The sequence below is a fragment of the Mya arenaria genome, chromosome 10 (assembly GCF_026914265.1).
Source record: "Mya arenaria isolate MELC-2E11 chromosome 10, ASM2691426v1".
NCBI classification, from domain to species: Eukaryota; Metazoa; Mollusca; class Bivalvia; order Myida; family Myidae; genus Mya; species Mya arenaria.
In genome coordinates, this window is record NC_069131.1 from 37,258,430 (window position 1) to 37,275,375 (window position 16,946).

General features: G+C 34.8%; 1 protein-coding gene across 9 annotated transcripts in view; it reads right to left on the bottom strand.

Moving 5' to 3' along the window:
* Positions 1-2,906: 2,906 nt before the first annotated feature.
* LOC128206106 (transmembrane protein 47-like) overlaps positions 2,907-16,946 on the bottom strand; it is a 40,118-nt gene continuing 26,078 nt past the window's right edge. For 8 of the 9 annotated variants that reach the window (XM_052908289.1, XM_052908288.1, XM_052908295.1 and 5 more), the window contains 2 exons: positions 6,806-6,949; positions 2,907-5,425 (listed from right to left, as the gene is read on the bottom strand). In XM_052908289.1, the coding sequence (XP_052764249.1) occupies positions 5,226-5,425; positions 6,806-6,949 (344 nt within the window). In that variant the 3' untranslated portion in view covers positions 2,907-5,225. Of the gene's footprint in view, positions 5,426-6,805; positions 6,950-11,032; positions 11,266-16,946 lie in introns of those variants that run through there. The other variant, XM_052908297.1, reaches the window with a different exon arrangement.

Below are 16,946 nucleotides of genomic sequence, written 5' to 3' on the forward strand. Positions count from 1 at the left end.
TGATATCACAATAACTATTTTTAAAATGATTTAGAGGGCATCACATGTTGGAATCCAATTATAAACTGTGAGTAAGATCATTTAGAGTTGCTTTAAGTTGAACTGTTGTAAAACAATCATCAACTAAAGAGGTTTATCACAATCACAGATTGGGTGTAAATAATTCGTATTCGTCTAATCTGGTTATGAATAATAAAATATATAATTAAATAACAACCATTGTTCTTCATCTTATCCAGTTGTTATATCTGGGAACACTTTGTATTCAATCAATTGTACTAGGATATTCATGCATTTACTTAACTACAAACGATAATAAATCATATAGATGAAGACGCTACACAGCGATATAAAAATATGTTATGTCGGCCACTTTGCACTTTGTTTCTTACTAAATGTTATATTCATCTTTAACTTCCTCCGGCAAAAATGATTCGCTTTTATATTGCGCAATAAGCCGTTAAACATATACAATGCTGCGTTATGATGAACATACAGAGCGATCTCTGAAGAAGTATTGTATTGAAACTACACCCACCACATCCTAATTATTTTTATCAAATATTCACAACCTTACTTTATTCAAAGACACACTGGCATGAGGACGTGATACACACTAACATGAGGACTTGATAGACACTGGCATGAAGACGTGATAGACACTGGCATGAGGACGTGATTAACATTGCGATGGGCATGTGTTACACATTGGCATCAAGACATGAGACACACTGGCATGGGGATGTGATACACATTGCGATGGACACGTGATACACATTGGTATGAGGACGAAATACACACTGACATAAGGATGAGATACAAACTGGCATGATGACGTGATATACACTGGAATGATGATGTGATACACACTGGCATAATGACGTGATACACACTTGCATGAGGACGTGATACAAACTGGCTTGAGGACGTGAGACACACTGGCATGAGGACGTGATACACAATGGCATGAGGACGTCATACACACTGGTATGAGGAGGTGATACCCACTGGCATGAGGACAGGAGACACATTGGCGTGAGGACGTGATACACATTGCGATGGGCACGTGATACACATTGGCATGAGGACGTGAAACTTTCTAGCATGAGGACTTGATACAAACTGGCATAAGGACGTGATACACACTTGCATGAGGATGTGAGACACAATGGCATGACATGAGACACACTGGAATGAAGGCTTGATACACATTGGCATGAGGACGTGATACACACTGGCATGATGACGTGATGCAAAGTGGAATGAGGGCGTGATACACACTGGCATGATGACGTGATACACACTTGCATAAGGATGTGAGACACAATGGCATGACATGAGACACACTGGCATGAAGGCGTGATATACATTGGTGTGAGGGTGTGAGACACATTGGCATGATGAAGTGAGACGCATTGCGATAGGGACATGATACACACTGGCATGAGGACGTGAGCCACACTGGCATGAGGACGTGAGCCACACTGGAATGATGACGTGATACACATTGCGATGTGGATGTGATACGTAGTGCGATTGGCGCGTGATACACACAGACATGAGTACGTAATACACATTGGCATGAGGACGTGATACACACTGGCATGAGGACGTGATACACACTGGCGTGAGGACGTGATACACTTCGCGATGGGCACATGATTCACATTGGCATGATGATATAATTTGCATTGTGATAAGAAAGGTGTTTTATATGAATGAGGAGGACTTATACACTAGCACGGGGAGGTAATATATATTTGAACGAGGAGGTGATAATCATTGGAATGAAACGGTGTTTATTGTTTAAATGAAGAGGTGATACACTTTTGAATGAGTAAGATATGCATATTATAATAAGTTAGTCATATATATGGGAATGAGAAGATGATAAACATAAGAATGAGGAAGTCATATACTTTGAACTGAGGAGGTTATAAAACTTGGAATTAGGAGGTAATATACATTGTTGTGAGGAGGGTATATCCTTTCGACTAAACGGATCATATACATTGAAGCATCTTTATGTCTGTATCTTGAATGCAAATAAAAACGATTGGAAAGTACATTAAGAAACGCAGTAGCCACAGACACTATGTGAATCTGCTAACATACTCACAGCTCAAAACTACTTGTCCAACAGCATAACACTCACTGCGAGCCTGCATACAGGCACACAGCTCAACGCTTCTTGCGACGCATCAAAACATTCACTGTGAGGTTGCATACAGGCACACAGCTCAACGCTTCTTGCGACGCAGCAAAACAATCACTGTGAGGTTGCTAACAGGCACATAGCTCAAAGCAACCTATTGTGAAGGTTCTTACAAGTAAATGGATCGAAGATATATTGTCCCGCAGTCAATGACATGTTTTACTCACCATGAACTTGCTCGCATTTACATGGATCAATCCTCATTGAGCAGCAAAATACTAAATGTGAGTAAAACACCACGCAGAGTTGCTTTCCTAACCGTACAGCAATCACTGCCACCATGCGAATCACGTGACCATATATCATATCGGTAAATATTGCAAAATATCTTTAACAATATTCTTTCCATCCTATCTTTCATTGAATAATTGAAATTTGATAACAACTATCCGAAAAGGGAGATACATTTTTAAACGAATTTATAAAGCTTGAAACTAGCTATACTCGCTAAAGGTGGCTTTCAACTACGAGCTTGTCTATAACAATACTATCGACTGATTGCCTCTGCAGTGTTATTGAAGTGTTATTGAATTTCTTCTGAAGATTTTCCTAGACCGTTTGTATAACAAATGTAGATAAACAGTATCTGGACTCTAAAAATTAGATTAAACAGTTGAATCCTAATGGAATATCGTTGTTTTTTTCACTTGTGTTTGTTTAGTAACTTTTTTGTTATTTTGAAAAAAGAAGCTTGACATTATTATGCACATTTATTATGACTATTAATTGAGAAAACTAAACAAAAACATACAAAAACATTTGAAAATGTAAACAACTGAAGGCACGTTATCTTTTAAAAACAAAATATACAGATATACTATATAATGTATATGTTTTTGTTGGTAAACTAAGAAATCGCTAATCATCTGCAAGAGAAAATAACTCAAGTATTTTTTTCCTTACTGTTACAATTCCGTCTTAGACATTGCTTGACTCAATCATAAAATGTTCAAACCGGAAAAAGAAATCTTTATTATACACACTGCGTTTTTTGATTCCGTATCACACGTAGCTATTGCGCATGCGAAAAACTTCTCCCGCTTAACAACGCAAGATGGTTTGATATAGGATCCTTGTCTTCAGTTTGAAACGCTTTGTAAAGAAATATATTTGAAATCTTTATTCTATAACCGCGTTTAAACAATAAAATAAAAAATAAAATCCATTATCTGATGAAGGAGACGTTCCAACAAATAAATATATTATACTTTTTTCAACGCCAGACTCCGTTGATCGTCGCAAACCCCCTATACACTACTGCGCTATGCTTCGATCTGTACCGTGGACGATTTGGCAAAGACAATCTCGCCATCATGAACAATAAATGAAGTAGTTTGATTTGATCCGCAATGAACCAGCGAACATATGCACAGACACTCAAACAATATTCTGCCGAAAGCTGGAACTTAATAAAATCCGCCAGATTACTAAGATTACTTCGGTTTGAACAGTTTCGTAATACTCGCCTATGGAGACGACTGACAGTATAGGACTATTTAATTATATTTAATGTAACATGCGATTTCATTGGAAGAAGGTCTGTCTCCATGCCTCATGAATATTCATAAAAAAGAGATTGTGTCATTCAATTTTACCTTGGTATATGTATGAAGTTTTTTTCCGTTAGGGTATGCATAAACATAAAGTACCCAAGTGGGGGACGCGGTGGTTACACATTCGCACATAACGTGTTATCCTTATCAACTGTATTTCAAGGATTTAGACTGTACACACATGTGATACGGATCAATACGAGCATGCACATCCTGAGATATAGTCATCGACTTCTCAAAGTTTCTCAAACAAACTAACGCAATCTGGTATCATTCTATGAACCATTTTTACTATTATATAACAACCTGTGTACGTAATCGATAACACATATAACTGGTACGATTGGTTGTATTCGAAGCACGTTTCGTACAATAGATTCAAATCTGTTTCCTAACTAAAATCTTTACTTGTCAGTTTTATCAATGATTATTTTATTTTGCAAGTAAAACTTTTAATTTGATCCATGACATTCACTTGATATTGTGTCGCTTGGTCGTTCATTAGATGGAACCACTGACACGGGAAACATATTAAATTCTCAAATAAAAACATTCGCAAAATTACGATGCCAAAAATTTGAAAAAAATATTGATTTTTTCATCAATATGCACGTCTTTATATTTGTGGCACCGTAATATTTGATTTGGATTTCAACGATTGTTTTGCACAAGATGAGATATAAAACAAAACCAGTGGATGAAAGTATTATGAATACAGAAAAGATACACATAGCACAATATATTAAATGCGTCTTAGTAGAAGACTAGTAAAATAGCCATATATAAAACTATTTCTTTATTGACATAATATCTATCTTAGCTTTGTATGCACAGCTAATGATATATAAAATGAACATGAAATGAAACACTTTTCACACACACATGTATATACAGCTGTAAATATGAGACATACATAAACAGTTTTCAAAATAATAAACTGTAAAATATACATACTATCTACCTAGACAATTCAAAAATCGGGAGCGAAAGCGAAAAGGTTCCATGTGACATTACATTTAAGTAGTCTTGATTATAATGACTCTAGTAGCATTTCGCGCATTCTGATTGGTAGTTATTTATAAACATGACGTAATCTATCATAACAAAATTAACCACAAGATAATTATAATAACAGCCAGAACTAGCTGAAATGTGTTGAAACTATCTGTACACTGGTGATTAATTTGTATTTATAAAAATGTTTTTTCCCTACATGCATATAAATCGTTTTCGTATTTTCTTCTAGTGTATAGCATAACATTATATAACATTTGTTGTAATGTAAATGACTTTTTGGATTTAAAATAAAATATATACTAAATGTTATACCAGCGTGTTAACAATATTTACACGATTTGTTTTCAATTTCAAACTCATCAGTCTTAGACAAGACGGTAACCTGATTAGCGAAGAAGAGCAAAATAAAAATGCAGATAGAACCGTTTCGCCTTCATCCGTTAAACTGCTCTATAAAGTCTCTTTCTGTCCATACAACAGTAGATGGTAGAAGTCAGCAGGGCGCTGGCCGCGGCACCTACTGCCGTCCAAAATGACCACCCAAAGCGGCCGCTAGACATAAGTTCCATCTGGAAGTCGATGCCCCATTCTTTCTTCGCCTTAATCCCGAAAACCACGATGGCTACCGCTATAGACACAGCTGAAAGTAAACAACATGCTTTTATTTGTTGTTTTTTTTAAAGTTTTTATCAAATTGAGCTGGTAAAGATATCGCGTGCTTTTAGCTGGCTGGAAATCTTCTCTGTGTTCACCTCTGACCACTATATCATATTTGCTTATTCGAGGCAATCTTTGCTTGATATAAGGCGCAGAAACCGGGTTTCAATTTATCTACTGGTTTCAATTTAATCCTGACATTGACTTGATTCTTGAAACGTGGCCATGTATAATAGAGCGATGCAATTCAAATTGCTAGGTTTGATTCCATAATAAAATGTATGTGGCTGTAAATTGTACCATTAATAATGGATTACTCTGTCCTAGTTTCAACAGTTCTATCATTAAAATACCCCGGGTTTAAGAGTGTATAATGCTGAAAACTTAAATACACGTATAATAAATTTGTTCATGCAATATCAGATTCAAATACCTAACTATCTTCTATTGAAGCGTGCATAATCACAATTTCTGGAACTTTCAGTAATCGTTTACGTTGTAAAGAGATACACTTAAAAACTTACCAGACAAAACGTTTTTTTATGGTTTTCTTATTAATCTACATAAAGTGACTCAAAAAGTAAAATGGGGCCACATAATAATTCTGGAAGCCGTTTTTTATCATTTGTTTGCTATTCAAATGACAAGTTCATATTCCACGGCATAAACCAAATAATGGATATAAGAGTGACACTTTTCATGGAATTAAGGCCGTATTAGACGAAGTGTTTCCGAAACGAAGATATACAGTAAACACTCAATTTGACAGTAATGTAGACACCGATGATTGACGTGTAGTTCTTACGGTCTCCGCTACCCGAGTTCTACATATTCCCAGCAATTTGGACGCTGACGCAGGTGCACAATCGATAGGCTTGTAATAGTTCAGGAACAAGTGCACAGAAAATATGATGAAATTATTTCCAGATGCTATCAGTTCTAGGACGAAAAAAAACACATTTGGAACACACGTGATAACTGTAAAATGAATTGAGCTATTTATTGGTTTCGGAAATAGTTTCATCGTTTCACACGTTTATATGTCCGATAACAAATACGACAATATGAATATTTTGTTTTCCAAGATAAATACCTTTTTTATGACAGAGTAAAAACCCTTATACTTGCTGAAAAATGAAACGCAGTCTTGGCAGTCCATTAAACAGGTTTTGGTTACGTTTTCTTCCAGTGTACATTTCATTCCTTATTTATTTCATAACACTATCATAAAACGACAAATAATGTCAAATGTGAACTTATCATAGACAGGGGACATTTCAAAAAGGCAAAGCAATCGCAGACTTATTCAGAATCATTCAATAGCAATTACAAACATTTCGTTATAACTCCTTAGAATACTCACATGCGATGATGAGGAATCCACAGATTGGATGGTGAGGGTTACAGCTGTGGCACGTACAGCACAGGGAAAGGGTGGCCACCAGGAGAGCAATAAGTCCAAGAGCCAGGGCCACTGACATCAAGCCCTGCGTCGCTTTGAACCATGCTGAAAATAGAAATAATTTAGGCTTGTTATAATAATTATATAAATTTTAAGCTGAATCAACCGCTACACAGAGAGCGGTGGTTACCAGGAGAGAGAGGAGTCCCATGGATGGGGTCACTGGCATCACGCCCTGGCTTAAATGCTATGTAAATAAATAGGTATGGCGATGGCTATGTAAGAAATAAATGTTACCAAAAGGAGAAGTATGCACGGATTATTACACGGGCAAGCAACTAAAGTTGAATTGTGTTGAAAGGAAGTATATTACACTACACACATCTGGTTACAGAACAGCTGCATGTAGTATAAGTTGAGAACAAAACCATTCTACAATGTGGAGATGGTCCATGCATAGTTGGTTGTTATTTCATTCATAGAATATTATAAATTAAACTTCGAAAAATATAAAAGAAGACACACTCTGTACAACATTATTTTGACATCATGTATTTACAATAAAACTGATAGTGTTATTCTGGCTCAAACCAACAATGTAGTTTTGAATAGAACCAAAAGTACCATGAAACGCCAGTTGTCCACTTATTCGAATGTTTTTATATCTTAAGTAACAACAGAAACAAGAGTAAAACTGTTAAATTCTACGACCACAACATAAGAACAAATATGTCTTGTGACATCAGAACAAACAAAGGTTGAGAAATACGTTCTTCATGTAAAATACGATTGATAGAGGAATTATTCGGATACATTGTTTTTAATTTTATTTTATGATTGACAATATTTATTTCATATTGCAAATATCGTCTTATTATCGCTAGTTTGGACACATATTTTTAATTTTGAACATTATGAAACGTGCGATTTCAAGCTAACTTTACATTCTACAATATAAAAGCACCTTACGAGGCTTGAAACCTTACTCCCTTCACAGTTGATGAAACTGTATTTCTCGAAATATAGCTGAAATATCGTATTAAGAGCACCCCGAGTTTCTCACACTCCTTCATTCACAGTTGATTAAACGTCATCTTTCCTAATATAGTAAAACTATAGTGAACCCCGAGCGGGTGTCAGCCTTCCTCTATTAAGAGTTGACCGAAGGGCATCTCTCCAAAAATGCTAAGATCTAGTGAGGCGAATTGATAAGAAGCCTCACATATGTGATAGTCAAATTAAATGCATAGTTAGCAAGTGACATGTCAATATCTTAAAGGTTTTCAATATATGGCCAACATCAGAAGTTACACATGAAGCACCACGGCCATGGCAACGACGAATATTGAGAAAATCAAGTCATCGTGCTTGAAAATCACAAATACAACACGAACGACCATGTTACAATGTCGTGACAACATTGTAAGAAATTTCCTCAAAATACAACATTGTTTGGCAATGGGCATTCTGACTGGCTGTGTAGACTTGGTATATTCAATTTCCTAAGGCAAGATTTAAGGTGCAAATTAAAGTTGCAGCAAAAAAGACTAATACATACGAACAGAGAATCTAGTCAGGTCTATTTGCGATATACCGATAACAAATGTTAGGAACGCTAAATTAAGCACATTTGAGTACAAGTGCAAATTAACCAACAAGATGATATTCTTTAAAGTTTTCCAGCATCATTATGTTTTCCTATTATGACATGAGTTCGCCTAATTTAAATATCTTAGAAATAGATCAATTTTAGATGGTAAAAGTGAAATGATCTTTAAATGTTACACAATAATACATCAGTCGCACAGTTTGTGTGTTTTAAGTGTATGCACAGATTTTGCGGATGAATGAGAATCGGGTATAAGTTAATGTTTGGCTGTATAAATTCAATATGTCGCTTTTTCTTATAATTTTACTAATTCCGTATAAGATGGCCATCGAAAATAATTGGTAAAAAGCGTTTTATAGATACTTGTATGTAGTATTCCTAAACCTGAGTATATCAGTTATACCTAAACGGTGGTTAGCACTTCGATAGTTAAAATCGTTTGTGCTTTATTGGTTTCGTCAAAATACTTAGTATTTTCGCCCTGTTATTCTAGATCAAATAATACTTCTTTGGAAGTAGAATATCGTTTTAACAAAACATAGGGAGCGTTCCCAGTGTTGAAATTATAACTGCCGCCAATGACCAGTTCCTATCTCAAAAAAGACTACCATTTTCATACATCATTTTGTATTGGTATATGCACAGGATCTCCCGTATAGAGTTCAAAGCAACGGTAGAGAGTAGGAAACCAACGCAGAAACGTTTCGTTTATCGGCATATAAATAGCACATTTTTTCACAACGTCGCCTACAAAGTAATATTACTGTCAAGTCGAATTATACTATAAAAACGGCAACACGGTGCTTTTTCTCGTTTAAGATGTTTTCAGTAAAACCTACTCAAGCTCTATGTATTCAAACGCTTGCTCTATTCTATTACTGTTCTAAGCACTATAATAGTGTATGTTTGATTAAACAGCAAAATAAAGCTCTCAAGGCTTTTAAACTGATCGTTTTAGCTTAAAATAAAACTTGTCATCAAGGTTAAGTTATTTAGCTTAAAGTGGCGCTGTAAAACATGAACCCTATCTCGTAAATAGTCATCAAGTGTCTCTTAGTATCTGACAATGTTATCAGATTTATATTGTCAACAAGGGATGATATGAATTGTTATATAAGGTCCATTTAACTTCTATTTATGTAATGCAAGATACTGTTAAATGCTAAAGTAGGAACAACAACTTATAAACACAATTTTTCATCAGTATGAAAAAAGTGTTTTCTTTGAAAACATACTTAAAACTAACGCCTAAATTGTCAAAGTGAAACACATATGAATAAAACACACAAGTGTACAACATGTCACTTTTGAAATGGCCATCTTGTTTCCCCAAACCACCCTTCTTACATTCCCACAATTATGAGGAGGGTCGTACGAACAAATTTGCGCCCCATCTAATGTATACTCCTGGATCCGCACATCTTTTTTTTAAGTCGTAAATCTAAGTACACACAACGGCACCACAATTCGCTAACCTATGCGTACTGTAAAACTGCAAGGAAATTATGCCAAGGACAAATATCATGAAACAACAAACTGTGTCTGACATACTGCAGATTGTTCTAATTTTGTATCCGAGCATCATATTTATGATGGAACTACAAAATAACTTTCGTATGCAAAATAAAAATACCTGTATCGACAGTTCTCTATCGTATGATTATCCGATATTTGTATCTTTATATTTGTTTGTTTTATTACCAATAAAACTGTTCATGCCATCAATTAAATTGCGGTGCCTGATCGTGCGTGTTTTTGTTGATTGTTCATTTTTAAGCGGAAAGAAATGAAAGAAGCGTTTAATGTATAAAGGAGAAATCAGCGCTCTCCTAACGGTAATTAAATTATGTATTTTTTATAAACATACATCGGTTATCTCATAATCCAAACGTTTATACATTTGTTGTGTTGATACGGATTGAACACAAACTGTTCGTTATATTGAAGCTTCTCTACTGTCTCTTTGCGTTAGTAAACGTAAATCCATTTCAATTGCTTACACAATTCCGCAACTGTCCGCCTTAAAATGGACGGGATTAAAGAAGACTGACTACACTTTGGGTCCAAAATACCACGTAGATTTTTACCGTCAAGGGGGGCATAAGCAGAATACAAAAAAGTGCGAACACCAAATTAGATTATTTTGAAGTTTTAGACATGGAATCAAACTGTGTCTCTGTAAATTACTTTAATGTTTGAATGTCGATGTAAAATCAAAGCTTCTTTCATCATACTGAGTATACCTTTATTTTATCATTAAACGAGCTTTTATCTCTCAATGTAGAATAATACATTTACTAGCAATGCCATACTGGCTTTAACGACATATTTGGAGATCATGATAGGTTTTCATCTTTATCAGTGCGAAACCAACACGAAAATGAATAACAAGAGGCTAAAGGAAAAAAATAAACAACATCAAAACATTACACTATGTTTGACTGGAACGGTTAATTGTCAGAGATCCATTACACCATCTGGCATCGGTTTGAGCGATATTCTATTTTAAAAGAATTAATAACACCAATTTATAAACAGAACATAATTGAAAACGTACAACAATCAAATAAATGCTCTACCTGGAAACTCTCTGCTAATCCTTTCATCCTTAAAAATCCAAGTACACATGTCCTCCTCACAATTCGCTAACAAACCTTTGTGCACCGGTTTCATGATATAATCACCATCATCCACTACCCAATATGGCGTCACAAAACTGATAAACATGGTCGCCACAGTAATAACAAGACATATAAATCCAAGGTTTTCCAAAAGAGACATTACGTCACGAGTAGTTCGTCACTGCAAATGTCATGTGACATAACACCGATTTATTCTTAACCCAATGCAGTTCTAAGACTGTTTATTTTGTTATATTTTCATAAAAGAATAATGGAAAAAATGTACCAAATCACATTTCTTGTACATTTTGAAAGTAAACCAGACTGTACTTTAAAAATAGCACATTACCCGTATACTTTATAATCTAGTTAACACTCCTTTAACTCTCCCAGGAGAATACAACTGTTAGCAATGAAGAATTTTACACAATAAACAATTAAATCCATGGATTGAAATGTAATAGAAACATCAGGATATTGTTACAACTTACACGTCTCTTGCCGAAGGGAAATGGGTAATTTCTATCGAAAAGCGAACCTGGCATTTGCAACACACGATGATTAAATAGTTCAAACCATGCACAATTATTGTTGCCATGAGAGAAAGCATCCAGTTTTAATAGGAGAACACTCGAGAGGTTTAGTTTTAACATTTTGCAAATCTGCGAGAAATTCTTGCGGATCTATCAGTTCTTGAGTGTAGGGTGAACAAACATAATTTACGAGAAAGAGGGCCAAACCCCAAAAAAATGTTTGATTGTTGAACTGTCTAGTCGTGTTTTTAAATGCTGTAATATAGCAGAAAAATTGTTGTTAACTTTTAAACAAACATTATGACAAGTATCAAAAACATTGTCCATGCAATAAGGGTAGATACACCATGCAAGACGACATAAGATAAAAACAATACCAGCATAAAATACGTGAGCTTATTTAAGACGCACAGGCATTGCTAGAAAAAGATGAACAACATTGAATAATAGTTTTATGTTTCATATTAGCAATGGTCCTTTTAATCATAACATTTTGACGGCGTAGTGATTTTTGCAAATAAAAAAAAACCCGCTTATGACGGTAACGGGAGACATTTCCTCATATTCTTCTAATAATTCCATTACTATCATTGATCAAACAGACATTGCTGTCTTGAGTAATACTAATCGGAACACCTCGGCCATCTCCGACATACAACGAGCCTCGTATGTATGGCGGTGCTTTAGTAAAAGTAGTTCGTAAAGTTTCATAATAATATTATGCGGTTGTATTTTAACGTGTTCACATTAGTTCCAAATGAAGTGTATTTTTCATTAATCATTAAAATTTCTATAAGGAAAGTCCTTACCTACTAATTTAGAATAACAACGCAGACTGGAACCATATCATTCTTGTGATGTACGTTTGTGATTCCGAACGTTCTTCCTCCCAGAAATAATATCTAAGTAGTCTTAAAAACTACCTGACTCAACACAACGTTTGTCTGGCCTTACAAAAAAGCTGAAAGCACTGTTAATGGTTTTCGCAGCTGGTACTGATTGAGAGTTCAAGGTCTACTTTACCAATTTCGTAGTACGGCTGCATTGCGCAAATCTTATTTCTAATACATCTCCAATAGCTGTACAGTTTGTGCTTAATGAGTTCTCGGTTCTCTCAACATGTATTACCCTGTTGTATATATGAGATTGCAGTCTTCTTTGGTTTGCTAAACCTGGATTCACAACAAAATTAATGTCTGCTGTTCATTCTTAAATTGACTCAAGTTCATTCCCTATTTCAGCTAAGTAATTAAGTTGGAATTAAAGAAATAACAACGGACTTACCAAATACTATACAAAACATATGTTCAATAAAATCAATCGTTCCGACGTACGCCATTTTCTATAGTTAATCACGTTGTATGGTGAAACTCGGCTTTAACCGGTGCATGTGCGCGTTTATACAATTTATATACAAACACGTTCTGCCAAAAGTTGCGTAATTATGAGATTGTGGGATATTTTACTGACATGTTTTAAACATTGAAAACATATTGAAACGATTATTTTTGATGTGGAAAGTTCAAAACCAGTCACTTCGATAGCGTTATGGTAAACAGAATTATTTTCGTATAAAAGGCGTCGATTATCAGCGAAAGTCTCAAATACTTTTATTGTTCATGTATAGTAAATGTTAACACGTGTAATATAAACACTGTAAATCCTAATAACAATATAAATATCCATTTCTTAAAGAGCCGATACCTGATGACGGAAATATTAATGTAATAGAACCTGTTGAACGTAATATTTAACCATATCGTGAAGCACACACACTCAAATTACCTGGAAGCACATTTCCAATCCTTCTGTCATTGTAAATCACTGTACATGTGTCTTTTTCACATGTGGCAAGAAGGCCGATATGGACATGACTTTTTGTCAGGTCACCGTCAGAAACCACCCAGTACGGGGTCACAAAGCTGATAAATATCGCTGCATCAGTTATATTACATAAACGCTACATTTTCTAAATATGACTTCATAATTCGTATTGCACGCTGTTCACGTAATTGTTTACGTTTCTGGCACTAGTTGTTAAGCTTGTTAGTCCAAGGCTTAGGAATATCGCTGCGTCAGTTAAAACGAGCCATAAGAATCGTACATTGGCCACATATGATGTCAAATTTCATACTCCGCAGTAGTTACTCGCTAACATTGTTTCTTATGGCAGTTTCTAACATCTTGTTTTAGTGAATATTTTGTTTATCTAATAAATTCTAGGACGTCTTTTAAAGTACAAAACCGGTACTTCAAATATACATCAACGGAATACTGTTAAAATTATAAAATTACTGTTAATAATGGTTAAATTTTTGATTTGGTCAAAATAAGCCAAATTGTTTCATGATGAAAAGCTATCCAATGTTTACTATTTACCAATTAAATTATTGAAAATGCTAACTGACCGAAAATAAACCATTGACAACATGTTCAAGTTTTGTACACTCGACCCTAACATTCTCCAATACAATGAATACGAACCTTAAATTAATCAATGAAATAAACATCCTTGAAAAAAAACGATTTATAATATGATAATTTAATAATTTTTCTTCTCACATTACTTCGATTGTCTTTCTATCGCATGATTTTAAACACACCTTTGAATTAATCCCTTGTTTAACGCTTAAATATAGCGATTCAGTAAAACCAATAACGTGCAGATAAACAACAACCTCCGCTTACAAGCCTGATAGCAATTCCATTACATGAGGATAACATAGAAACCTTCCTAAGAAGCAAGTGATGTCTCGAGTGCCGGTAATTGTAGGCTTTCTTTCATCCACATAAACGGCAAAGGGAATACCTCCTGTCTTTTTTATTTTAGCGATATCATATACCTCTGATCATTTTAGGAAGCGTGTGGAGTGTTTTAAATCAAATACATCTTGATAGTCTTGAACACTTTCATAGGTATAAACTTCAAATTCAAGTGTGTGAATTTTAACTTATTTTGATGATAATGATAATTTGTTGCTCAGAAGTTAAAACCCCTCGCAATTCTACCTTCTTTTTTATTAAGCGTCTATGCAAGAATAACTCGTCATTTTCTACGTAACCGTTCTTGTTATTTGAAAGAGCCCGTTTAAGAATTATAGTTCACCGAAATGTACGTTACCACAAACATATATGTATCGATTCGGGTGTTGTGGCTTACGCCATAAAGATCGCCCAGTATATTGGCAATCTTGGATCCACCCTGATCACTGTGTGTTTAGCAAATTATGTTGCTGTAGTTCAAAAATAAGGAACTAGGTTAAAATGTCATAGTCAAGGTCATCCGAGAACAACATTGATATTTTCAAAACTATACATGTGCTCCAAATTTCAATGCTGTAACTTCAAAAATAATGTATTTGACGGAAAGTACTCATTTATTATTCTACATCTGTCAACGACGTTAAGAGGAAATAAAATATTATGGATTTCATAACATGACCTATACAATAATTTTCAAATACATTCAGAAAATCCGATTTCAAAACACACAGAAATGACTTGTTGAAATAACTGTAGTTATCCTAGTTAAATATATTGAAAATTGTAAGATATTTCATGCTTTTCATTTGAAAGAAACGTTGATTTTTAAACATGTAGACTAGATTTTCAACCTATTTAGTTATTTTTTTTTAAAAACGTGATATGAAATGAGACAAGGTGTAATTCTAAATGGAATTTGAATACAAAACAATTTTGGAACCGGTAAAACCGATACAATACCCTTAGGATTTTGTGCTACATTGTTGTCTAAGAATTTCAACAATAAATCCCCGCAGACTATTTTGTTGCTATGGAGAACTGCAGCGAATCGACCAAGATGTAATGCGACCTGACAAAAACAACACCCACCTTAACTTTCCGTACAAGGAAGTAAAAAAGGACATTCTAGGTATCGCGGATAAGAAATAAACGGTAATGATAAAAATTTATTAGAGATTAAAAATATTTTTCATCTCGCCGTATTGCGATAATCACCCGATAATTTTCGTAATAGCATTAGGCTTGAAGGCCCGTAGATCAATATGTGTTTAAGGGAGACTATCGCGTTAATGGCGAGCAGCAACCAACCATCAGCGTCTATTGTTTTGCGTTGTACTACGTACGACTTTTCGTTCCTTTCATTCATGTTGTTCAATGAAACGTTACTGTGTCAATCACCTACCATTTCGTACATTTCCCCGTGGATATCGACATTGATTTCGGAACTTCACATCAGGCCTGCATTTAAGCCTTGTGAGTAAGAAGGAACTTATATGAAAAACATAAATACAACGTTACTTATTAACAATATCATAGTTCCTTTAAGTTTATTTGCAAAACTGGTATGCATTTGCATTACATTCAAGTTATTTTTATTAAATTATAATAATTATTAATTATTTATTTCTCCAATGTCTATTATTCAAATATTCCCTTCTGGATTTTGTTTAACTTCAAGTTAAACTATTGTAACTCATTTCTTGTCTTTTTATATTTTTAAAGATATATGAGTAAACAAAGTTAGCTTAATCTTAGACTCGTTTGTGGATAAAAGATGGGTTATTTTATAAGGATCAAATTGTTTCTGTCATTTATAATATATGTAGTTTACAGAAACAAACGCGACTATTCCACAACCATAACGGAAACGGTAATGCCTAAACCATAAAAGTATCTTTAATATGTATGCGGGCGAAAGTCTCGAGTGGAAGCCGGTAACGAGGTTTGCCATGTAAACGGCCACGCAGTGTGCCCAAGCCCGGATATTTTCATCCGCCAAGCATTTCTTTTCCCGCGTTCACTCATTCTTGCATACCGAACATTTATTTTAAGAGCAATTTTGACAACGTGTGTTTTCCTTTCAGATATTCCACCAAAAAGCGCGTGCAAATTTTTTTATTGACGTCATGACGCGCAGTATAGTAAACGTCAACTATTTCCCGATTGACGTCTTCGTTTTGAATGTTTAATTTAATTTTCCATTCATAATTTTGTTGATGTATATTGTGCTGAATCTGCTCTTTTAAATATTCCTATATTTATTCTAAGATGGCTCAAAGATGCTCGTGAGTCATCTTACTAGAGGTTGGATGAAGCTTGGAAACGCATATACGTTATGAAATAACAGCTATGGATACAGATGCAAGGGAGAATAACAGAAGACATTCTGACAGTGTGAATCGGCACAGTTATTTCTCCCAACAAATCAGTAAGGTCTTAATATAACCATATGTTTATCAACAGGCTTGCAATCAAAACAGTGCCACCGGGTATCATATAAATAAAACAAAGAACAGATACCGTTTTTCAAATGTTTATGATACAACCATCTAAATGTGAAAGCGTGCGATTCCTAA